Below are 11,861 nucleotides of genomic sequence, written 5' to 3' on the forward strand. Positions count from 1 at the left end.
TTTCCCATTTTCTGTGATACAAATTTCCCGTTTTCTATGATAATCTACTTTGGAAAATATGTTAATATCTCCCAAAAAGTCGATAATCTACTTCCACAAAAAATCGAAAATCTACTTTCCTGAAAAGTAGATAATCTACTTTACGGGAAAGTAGATAACCAACTTTCCCGGAAAGTAGATATTTCCCATTTTCTATGATACAAATTTCCCGTTTTCTATGATAAGTAGATAACCAACTTTCCCAGAAAGTAGAAATATTTCCCATTTTCTGTGATACAAATTTCCCGTTTTCTATGATAATCTACTTTGGAAAATATGTTAATATCTCCTAAAAAGTCGATAATCTACTTCCACAAAAAGTCGAAAATCTACTTTCCTGAAAAGTAGATAATCTACTTTTCGGGAAAGCAGATAACCAACTTTCCCGGAAAGTAGATATTTCCCATTTTCTATGATACAAATTTCCCGTTTTCTATAAGTAGATGACCAACTTTCCCAGAAAGTAGAAATATTTCACATTTTCTGTGATACAAATTTCCCGTTTTCTATGATAATCTACTTTGGAAATTATGTTAATACCTCCCAAAAAGTCAGCTATCTACTTCCACGAAAAGTCGAAAATCTACTGTGGGTTTGTTGCACTGAGGCCTGGGAATATACTGTCTGAATAATGTAAAAAATTTTAAACGCATCTACAACGATAAATATGAGCGACTTGCTGTATAAGCAGATGGTGAGGTAAAAATTTTGTACTTGAAACATTTTATTAAAAACTTTGTAAGGTTCCCATCACCATGCGCACGCACGCGCACACCCACACACACACACACATTCACAAATTTTACTATGAACCAAATTAGTTTTACATTCAGGATTGTACAATTGACACAAATTCATCTCAAATAAATGTCTGTCATATCAATAATGCAGATCAACAATGCACAGGTTTAGAATAATGGAATAGTAAAGATTTACATAATATAATGGAAAAGAATTGAGCCAAATCATCTAAAGTTACACAATATTTAAACAATCATCTACAGTATCAAGTATAATAGTGACTGAAAAAGAGTTTCTTGATTTCCACTTCAAACTATGCAGTCACATACGAAAAAAATATATATATTGTATATTCATATAATCCATACCTTAAACTATAAATGGAATCATTTGATTTAATAATAAAACTCAGAAATTAGCATAAGCACTTACTGTACTCATTTTATATCAGTAGATCTATGAGCCTACATATTTAATTTTCAAAGCACCATTTTTTTTTTTAAGAATAAGACAAAAGTGAGACACCAGAATTTAAATCTACCTCATGGAACTTGTGTTTTTAGACTGATCAACTTACAAAAGAAAAATTATGAAGACAATATTCACAATGACAATATTACACAAGGTTTTGACACTAGTTGCTCTTGTCTTATAGCTTCACCTCCTCCAGGGATCTGTTTGAGGTATAAACTACAAGAACAAATTGAAAGACAAAAGCCAGTAGTGTAGAATAATAAAAAAAAACTTTAATAATAAATTCATGAAGGATGACCCAAATGCAACACTCAATCATATCCCAACCATCCTGCCTCTCAGACACCATGGAAGAAAACCTGGAGTATAGTGTCTTAATTACCTATGAAATGTTCTGCAACTTGTGTCCAAATTTGAATACATGACTAAGTGGAATAAATCTATTTTATGATAACTCAAGAACAATTACAGGGACAGAAATAGGTACAGATTACCAGTCACTTCACTGCAAAATGTACCAATACTAATTTAATGGAACACCCCTATATGTGCTTGGCAAAGGCAATCCACTAATTATAAAATATGCTCTTTCAGGAAATCCAGCTCCTGACTGCCTCTATTGCTGAAATTCAGCAAACATAGTATCAGAAATTGAATATAGAGAAGCCCATATATATGTATGTAGTAATAATAAAGAATTAACTATAACACAGAATGTCTTCATCTTAAACAACTTGCCATTGTAGGATATTTTAACAGTCTTAAATAACTAAGCTAAAGAGTACAGAAGCTTGGACACAAGTTACTCAATGACCTTTAATAAAGTAGTTCTTCTGCTTTACACAGAACAGAGAACTCCAGATAAAAAAAATAAAATAAATAATAGAAATTTATATTTTTAGCAGATGAGATACACATTCCATGAAGCCTTCAACTAAACAATCACAATGGTATTATTATTAGGACTCAAAATCTTAAGCATCTCTTCATTTCAAAAAATGAATAAAATGGACATGTAAAGAAATGTCCAGTGTTTCATCAGATACTGAGAATACCACTGGGAAAAGACAGATGCCACCTTCATGCTAGTAAAGTGTGCTTTATTGTGTAACCTCATTTACTGTTGATTGTCGTCTAGGTAACCAAATTTTAATACTTGAAAAACAAAAATCATATTTATCCAAATTTTACACCCTACATTGGTCTTATGTATGGGTCAATCAATCAAGGTGCCATACTTCTGTCCTCAAATACATACTTTTTCAGCCACTTTAGGAAAAAATACCTTTTCCTCTATAAAGAATGCAAGCTGACAACCTTGTTAACATGGCAAGTGTATGGTGATTTGGCCTAATTTCCCCTAAGTACTTGGCACAAGTGAGTCATATTATCTACTACTTTGCATCTAACATACTGACAAAAATAATGAGAAACTTAGCTATATTGGTAAGAGAATTGAAGAAGATTAAGACGGGTAAAGCTGAGCCTTAAATTACAATGCACCTTGAGAAATCTTGACAACTTTAACTCATTCAAAAAGCATACAAGTGGAAAGAAATGTTATGTGGAGAGCCTTTGTAAAAATTTAATTCAAATTGGAAATAAGCTTTCTTAAAATAAGTCAATATACATAAATATATACAAAATCTTGTAAAAAAAAAAAAAAAAAAAAAAAAAAAAAAGAACAAATTGTATACTACTACAAGACCATTTTATTCACATTAAAAACAAATTATTTTTTCTTAAGGATTAATTATTGGATTATATTTAACTTGAATCATGGAAATATGAGTTACAGTATATGAAATCACTCTTATGAGCTTCACAGCCTCTGTTACGGGTTTAATAATGGTCTTGGTATTAACACAATGTTTGCAAAACTTGATGTTCTACACCTAACTGAATACAAAAAGCTTCCACCACCACTGTTTAATATTAATAAAAAATTAAATTAAATCCATTCTATAAATAGTAATATCCCTCCACCACTGAAAATAGTATACAGTAAAAAGTTAAGATACCATTATCCTGACACATTGACAAAAGAACTGCAACAATCATTACCAAAAGGTAATGACAATGTGAGTAATGGCAAAATTAATAGTACGTATTGTAATTGTTTTGTAAATTAATCTTAAAAAAGTTCAACAGTTGAAGATAATGGTATTAATTTTTTATACAAACCATCAATAAATCATAACATTTTCATTAATATCAATCATCATTCATAATATATATATATATAACACATACCTTGATTTTATTGACACATTGATATGAAGTGGTAAGTTATCCATTCACTACACCTGAGAAATGAACAGGAAATTTTTTTGACACTTATGGAAAACTGCTCGGTATTCTGAGTTCAGAGTACAACATAACTGCTCTAATTCATCTCCAATCAATATCATCGAAAGTGAAACCAAGTAGAGGTTTTCAACTTGTCTGAAGCATGAGTGGAGATATACATCCTTTTTGTCCTTGAAAGAAATGTGTAATCCATGCAAGCAGCCATCACAAAGAATGTTATCTGATATATTATTCTCTACATTTTAGAATACTTAATAAAGCTTTCTCCAAAACAATGAAATGGAGTTCCCTATTCATGAAGTATCTTTTGTTGTTGTACTCTGAATGTAACTATTACATTTTGGGGGAGTCATATGGGCAATCATAAACTACATAACCAATAACACTTTTATGCGCTGGTAAGTCTTGTGCAGGTATCACAGTTTGACCATGCCGGTACAGTAGACCCTTACCTTATCATATATACCAGGAAACGTAATCAGACATTTGCCTAAAATGCCATATAAGCTACAGGCCCCTATACAGACTGTTCTCAATAACTTTAAAATACACTAACTGCCTGTATACTGTACTTTTAGTCTGAAGCACTGAGTCATAATAACAACCACTGTCTTTATTGTCTGACACCTTGTTGAGTCTGCTATGGTAAGAATTAAAGGAGTTGGGTTCCACCACTTCAAGAAAAATAAGTTTGATATAATAATAACTATGAGGCTGCTGCTGCATTACAACCTTGAGTCATAAATTACTGACATTTTATTAATTAAATTTTCAAAGGCAAACATGTCTTGTACATATGGCATTAATAAATAGGTCTAAATGTTTACAATATTAAATGGACACTACTGTACACTAAATGCTGTTTTGAGGAGAGTCGTGTCCACACGTAATTCAAACAAAGTTTCTTTTCTAACATCACACTATTTTATGAAGGTTAATAAAATGTTCTATTTTATAATAAAATATACAGAAACCATGATGTTACTAAACTATTTTTTTAAAACTGCAGAAAGCTACCACTTTTATATCACTTCAGCATAGCAAGGTGGTACATCCCGAGAAGAGAATATGCTTTAACCTTGATTACAACAAGCATTGTGCACAGGATGACATTGCAACAACCATTCTAGGAAGTAGGATGAGACTTCACCAGCATCTTTTGGTTAGCAAGTGCAGAGCATTGATCTAGTGTCATTACACCTACTAGCAGATAGTTATGATTTTGCCTAACCATTTATTTTTTCAAGTTTTATAAATTTTACATCCAAGTTACAATACCCAACAAGTAAAATAAATTAAAAATTTTAAAGTAATTAATACAAAGTAGTATAAACATTTTATGTTGCTCTATCACTGAACAAGGTCTCTCCTCACAGCACTTTATCTTCTACTGGCTGAGTTCTCTCCTCAGATAGTATGGTATATTACCAGTAACTTCTGTAGCAGCATGGCCCTTTCTCTATACCAGGTGTGACGTCGTCATATAAAAAAAACCTTCTCTGGCTTTCTTAGAAGGCACTGATTTCACATTCTCACCTGGACAGATAATACAGGAAGATATAACTCTGGAAGTTACAGGATAATGTCATATTTACACTATACATACAGTATATATTTACTGTAGATTAAGTCCATTCCACCTAAAAAAAGATGTAATTCACCTACAGTACAGTGACTCCCAGTTGGCATCTCTTCTTATGTTTTCCTTTGTGTATCACGTCTGTTAATAGGTTTTTTGTTTTCCACGGACAAACATTTTAAGAGTTCAAACAATTTCCCGGATAATTTTCTTTTACTCTCATCAAAGCTACTGTACTGGTATTGTATATGAATTGAAACATTTTTATCTATAGCTCAAAACATAGTCCATTAATATGTACATGATTTTCAAATGCTGTTTGTCAGGATCATATAATGCCTAACATAAACAGTACACTGAAACATCGGAGGAGACGACTTTTGCAGTTTGTACAAAGCCACAGTTTCTTGCTTTACACAGAAAGTAGTTTATATCTACAGGCATGACATTCTGGGGATGCCTTTCTGGCCATCATTAACAGTTCACATTAAGTACAAGTGATAAAACCTCGCCAGTTTCATCATGGATGGTATCTGTGTTGTAGTAGCCAGTAGTAGAAGTGCTTATTGGGACATCCTACACTGGGCATTAAGTAGCATCAACTGTCATTCACAACCATGAGAGAAATATGTTTAGTTCACAATTTCTGAACATTTACCATCTATATTTTCACATGGATCACCCAAAAAAATATTAGAGCTAAACTCTACAGATGCCAACCACACCAAGCATCACATAGTTCTGGTTACGAGGGCACATTCGACAAACCACTTCTTTCCATATTATTTCAGGGATCAAATAATGACACCAATTCACTTCAATAAAACAAACACTCGGTAGGAAATTAATTGGCCTGCCATTTAAAGGACCCGTTCATAATCCACTGCTGACTCACTGATCCGTCACACATCTTGAGAACAGGCAGAGTAACATCCCGAGCATCTGGCTTCTGCAGGCATCGGCCAGAGTTTACATGTCGAATTGATCCATCCTGAAATGTAAATTGAGAATACCTGTAGTTTCAAGTTCCTCAAACTGATCAATTAATGTTGGATGTTAGATATTTTTGGATACTAAATAAACTTTTTTTCTGTACTGTAGAGTATCTACTGTACACACAGTAAAAAAGTATCAAGCAGGGGGGGGGGTCTTCTGCTGACTTCCATAATGAACCATACATGACTTAATGTGTTCATATTCAGTTTTACCATCAACTATATATACGACAGGATATGTCGTGAACAGCAGATATGTGAGGACACCCTCAGGCAAGGACAGCAGGGCTACCACCATAACACAGGACCAACACACATATTCCACTCTCCCTCATCTGTGCAGTACTTTTTTTAATGTGTACACAAGTATATACTCACTACTACTGACCAAAGCTACAAGATTTGAATGTATGTGGCCCTCCATATAAATGTTTTGTTCAAAACATATGGGGTCAGGAATCTAGCCCTCTAGAATTTCTCTACAGCATCTCAAAGTATTTAATTATAAAATCCTATACCCTGTACTGTAATTATTAACATGATAAATTCCATCATTGCTATAAAAAACTTATACCGAGTAGTGTTAAGAACACAAGCAGAGGGGGGGGGGGCAAGTGGTGGGGTGTTACTGAATTAATAATGAACACATTAAGTCCCTGTACATGTTGGTGTTGTCTCCAATCTCCATCCCATAACACTGCCTCAGTCAGGCAGTAGTGAAGGCACACTGAACATCATGGAGCAGTGCAAATGAATTAAAGATGAAAATAAAAAGGTTCATGAGAAATGTAGTGACGCTCACCTGGTTGTAGAGTAAAAAATTTAAGTACAGTACAAGTATTGTGCTTATTTTACAAAAAATTTTGCACAAACAATCTGCAGCTAATGCTACAAAATATGGTTAAGTGAACAGGAGTCTGCAGTGCAGGGGGAACGCAACAAAATACTGTACTAATACAGTGGCCTCACAAGTTTCACGCAGCTCGAGTTTTGCAATTCAAGAGTGTCACGTGGGCCCCCAAATTCCCAGCCTCGCAACATACACGCACCTTCCTCCAGAGTCTCCAGCTACCCATACTTATAAAATGTGTGTTGTACCTTCTACTTTTTAAGTTTTTGTGTCTAAATTGTGCTTAAATTATAGATTAAATACAGTATTATTGTATAATACATTACAGTACTGTTTTTTGTTATATAAAATATATTTTGGTAACAAGACTGTAAAAAACACTAAACATTGTACTGTACATAAATACATAAAAAATACAGTAACACAGATATTGTACAAAAAGTAGTTCTATATTACATAAACAGCTCCTTCCCTGGCACGCTGTCTGATCAGTTGTTCACCTATGTAAACATATCACCAGGAACTTAATACGACACAATAACTTATCTGGGTTGAGTGTGCGATTTTTTTAAATTGTTTATTGACAATAATGTTTTATTAACCAGGCACCAAATGAACCAATATAATGCGGGAATTATGGTGAAATTACATAGTGTTGATTTACTAGGGTAGGGCTGAAGGAAGTCTCCTAGAGGGGAAATTTTTGCCGAGTCATTCCACCCTCAACTGTCATACCTACCTACTGTACTTCCCTCCACATAATTCCTTTCCACACATTATTTTTCTTAATTTATACTTTGATATTATATTTTCTTTATTTCAAGTCATATTAGAGCATTGCTTTCTGGTTGAATTGGGGGAGTGAAGGGGACGAAAGGGCAAAAAAGAGAACCTTGGCACAGGCGCCATAATGAAGAAGTACTGTACCTTTAACATGTTAACATACAGTATATCATGACTTCCACGATTCAGTAATTCTGCAAGGGGTTCCCAGAACAAAGTAATTGCGAAACTCGTAAGGCCACTGTAAAGAAGTAAGTGATATTTTCGTTCATTTATGCAACCAAATCATAAAAATGCATTTTCTCGGCTAGTTGGCCCCCCTCGTGTCTCGACTTTCCTCACAAGTTTTTAGTGTGTTGTACAAAGGTCATGTGGTAACTGTTGGTTAAGTAATATAATGTGAGGGTGTGCAGTAATGTACATATCTCTCACTACTGTGTCCTGAGTTTAATTCCTGGCCCTAGACAGATATGAGAAGGCTGTTATCCAGTATGACCCTCCCAAACATATTAGATTTTCTCCGGGTACTCCAGTTTCCCCCTGTACTGACACTGGACAAGGAAGAACAAACTCATGAGGAACAATGGGGTGATTAAACAAACTACAGTACCTGTTTCAGCTTCCTTTACACACCAAGCAGTAAATTAAAAAATATAATTGAATTAGAAGTGTGTATACAGTGTTCTGAAGGAAATGCTGTCATACAATTTTAAGAGAGAAAATATTTTAGCACTTGGATGTACTGTGCAGTTGCATGATGTTGGTTGCATGATGAAATTGTGTTGTGGGAAGGCTGGTGTTAGATTGCAGTACAGGTGTACCACCACTTCGCATAACCGACGATTACATAAAGGGGAAATACCCCTCAAGTTTCGTTGATACCCCAGAGATCCAACGATCAGGAGAGGAATGGCAGAGCAGTTTTGAATTTGGCGGGCAGTGGTAGGGGCATATTGTTGCCACGAGAGGGCTCTGCACACTGCCCTAACTCATTCCCGCCATCTTTGCTCTCTGATGTTCCTCTTGTGCTGGGCAGGTTGATGTGATATGATAAGGCATAATAAGAGTCGTGATGGACAAGCAAAGAGTGGTAAAGACTTGAACTTGCCACCCTGGACTGTTTGTACCATCCTCAAAACAGGTAAATAACAGTCTCAATTCATGCTTTACATTGCTTATTTAAGGCTTATTATGCTTGCTTTATGTCTGCTTTATCTTCTTGCTTGACAGTGTGCATGACAAAGATATATTAAGGGTAGATGGCAGTTTTTGGAGGGTGGCCAGTCTCTATCCCACTGAATTTGCTATGTCCTTATGGGATTAATTGCTTCGATAACCGTCGATTCACTAACCAACAGCTTTTCCCAGTACAGTGATATCTCCGTTAGCTGGAACAATTGGTGCAGAGCACTTCCGGGAAGGAGAGATTTCCAGGTAACGAGATGACTCTCTCAAAGCTGTAAAAAAAATCCCTCATCCCCAGAATTTTCCGGGCAACGGAAATTTGTTCTCAGAATTTCCAGAAAATGCGCCCAATTTTCATCTCTCAAACCCAGAAAAACTCCCCCATCCCCGGAATTTTTCGGGTACTGGGAAAAATTTCTCAGGATTTTCCGAAAAATTTGCCCCTCGGAAAATCGTTCCCAAAGCCGGAATTTTCCGGAAAATTCCGACTTTGGAAACGGTTTTCAGAGAAAATTTCAATTCCGGCTATCGGAGAGTTCCGGGTTTGAGGGATTCTCTCATGTTCTGTAAAACATCTGGTCCTCAACAGGAAACTGGCAACGAAAGTATGAGTGGTCATGTTAACCTGCTCACGAGTGCAAATTCAGATAATCTAGTTGACAAAGCACTTCTTGGGGAACTAGCTGAAAATTAGAGAAATAAAATAAACTGGGAACAAGTTACAAACGTGAACTGAAATTAGGTGAGAAGGCAAACGGGAGGATAGACAGGAAAAACTGAATAATGGGGCGTGTATAAAATGGCTGTTAATATGTGAGGAACAATTTATGTATAACTGGAATAGTTGCAGAAATGTTGAAAGCATCACACAATGTCGGTGTGACCAAATCGATTAATGCAATCATGATGGAATGTACTGTTCCACACAATTGACAGACCAATTTGATTATGAATATTTACAAAGGTATAGGTAATACACTTGAAAACAGGAACTACAGGGACCTGACGCTGTTAAACAGACCAGGTTATCAAAAATGTGGGAGAGTGGACATCAACGAAATGCAGCCTGGGTTCATGCCAGGTAGGGAAACTACAGAGGCAATATTTATGGCCAGGCAACTACAAAATATATCTTGGGAAGTAGAGAAAGTTGTACTTCGTATTTGTAGACTTAGAGAAGTAGTATAGTGGGTAATGAGAAGCTATGGGTTGAGGAGTGTCTTGTTCAAGTGGTTATGGCATTAGTATATGAAGGCTCAAAAATGCTGTGAGAGTTAATGGCAAAGAAAGTGAAGAATTTGAGGTGAAAGGACATTGTCAAGAGTCTGTCTTGAGCCCCCTTCTGTTTATAATGGTGCTGGAGGCAATATCATAGAACTTTGGGAATGGTCTGCCATAGGAGTTGTTGTATGCTGATGATTTAGTGTGCATAATGTAGCTGATAGTACTGAAGAGGCAGTGGACAAAGTTTATGAAATGGAAGGGTGGAATAGAGTCAAAGGGCATGAGTGAACGTGGCAAAAACAAAAGTATTGATTAGCGGCAACAGTGAAGGACCCGTGGAGGAAAGAGGAAATGGCCATGTGCTGTCTGTAAGAAAGGTGTTGTTAGAAACTTAATGTGCAGTAAATCAGAAAGATGGGTAGAAAAGATATGTAATGAGTAGATGAAAGGCTGCAGGATATTGCTAACTTTTAGTGTCTTGCATACACAAGTAATAATGTGACCTAAGCAAGGCTGGAGAAACTCAACATTGGGAATACGAGTATATCCTTGGATTGTGTCAATGAGTTCTGTTACCTGGGTGACATGATCAGTGCTGGGGGTGGTGCTGAAGCTAGCTCAGTTCTAAGTCAGAAGAAGCTGGAGAAAGTTTAAGAAGTTGCTGCCTTTATTGACAACAAAAGGACCTTCCCATCGCATGAAACGAAAGATGTATGCAACTTGTGTGAGAAGTGTAATGTTGTATGGCAGGGAAACATGGGCAGTGAAAGAGTTTGACATATGCAGGCTTGAATTAGCTGAAAGAAGAGTACTGTATCCCCTGTTATTACTGTACCTCCCTTGAAGTCTTATGGCAAACATCTCACTTTCACTACACAAAATTAAAAATACTCTTATTCTATTTTCATCACTGTACCTGGTCGTTAAACGTCCACATCTGGTTTCCACCCATGCCATGACAACGCACAAGCTTGACAGGACCACTTGGGTTGGAGGAATCTAGACAGTTATCATCGGACATAATCTGTTGTCTCTTGGTATATGCAAATACCTGTGGGATTAATTTTATGTTAATGGCTGCAATTTTGAGTTAAGCTAAAAAACTATGATGAATATTTAGGATCACTATTTACTGCAGTATTCCCATACATAAATACATAAATGTTCATTACTTATTTAATATATTGTTTTGTCAAAAACTCAACATCTTAAAAAGAAAAGAAAAGTTCAATCAGAAAAATGACAAAAAAGATTAAAATACAGCTACAGTATACAGTATACAAATATTTTAAAAACAAACTTGTTTGGAAACTCTAAATTGTTTATATTCAAATAAAAAATAGCACAAGAAAAATTAATAAGAGATTGTTGGCAAGAGGTGCTAGAAAGCAAGCTGGTTACATGCAAGAAAGCCCAGATATGGAAATAACAGTGCAAACAATATGTATCACAATAACAAAGCATCAAGTACTGCTTGCAAAACCAATGAGTTCATGATTATTTTTTTCATGTTAAAATATATACTGTACAGCAATATGAAACAATATTACTGTTTTCTGTAATTATTTTTATATTTTACACTGCATATTTCATGAACAATGTTTAGCAAACTAATAACTATAAAAAGGAATTCATGAAAAACATGGAGTCATTATTTTTTTTAATTTCATCTTTTTGAGAT

The 11,861-nt window shown here is 35.3% G+C and overlaps 1 protein-coding gene across 1 annotated transcript; it reads right to left on the minus strand.

Moving 5' to 3' along the window:
- Positions 1 to 750: 750 nt before the first annotated feature.
- Positions 751 to 11,231, minus strand: LOC121859124 (polypeptide N-acetylgalactosaminyltransferase 5-like; the record flags this gene model as incomplete). Its single annotated transcript, XM_042355829.1, is given in 2 exon segments — positions 751 to 6,134; positions 11,097 to 11,231. Coding segments are annotated over 2 exon segments (282 nt in total), but the record flags the coding sequence as incomplete, so codon positions are not given.
- Between the last annotated feature and the right edge of the window lie 630 nt (positions 11,232 to 11,861).

This window comes from Homarus americanus, unplaced genomic scaffold (genome assembly GCF_018991925.1).
Source record: "Homarus americanus isolate GMGI-L3 unplaced genomic scaffold, GMGI_Hamer_2.0 scaffold50924, whole genome shotgun sequence".
In the NCBI taxonomy this organism is placed as follows: Eukaryota; Metazoa; Arthropoda; class Malacostraca; order Decapoda; family Nephropidae; genus Homarus; species Homarus americanus.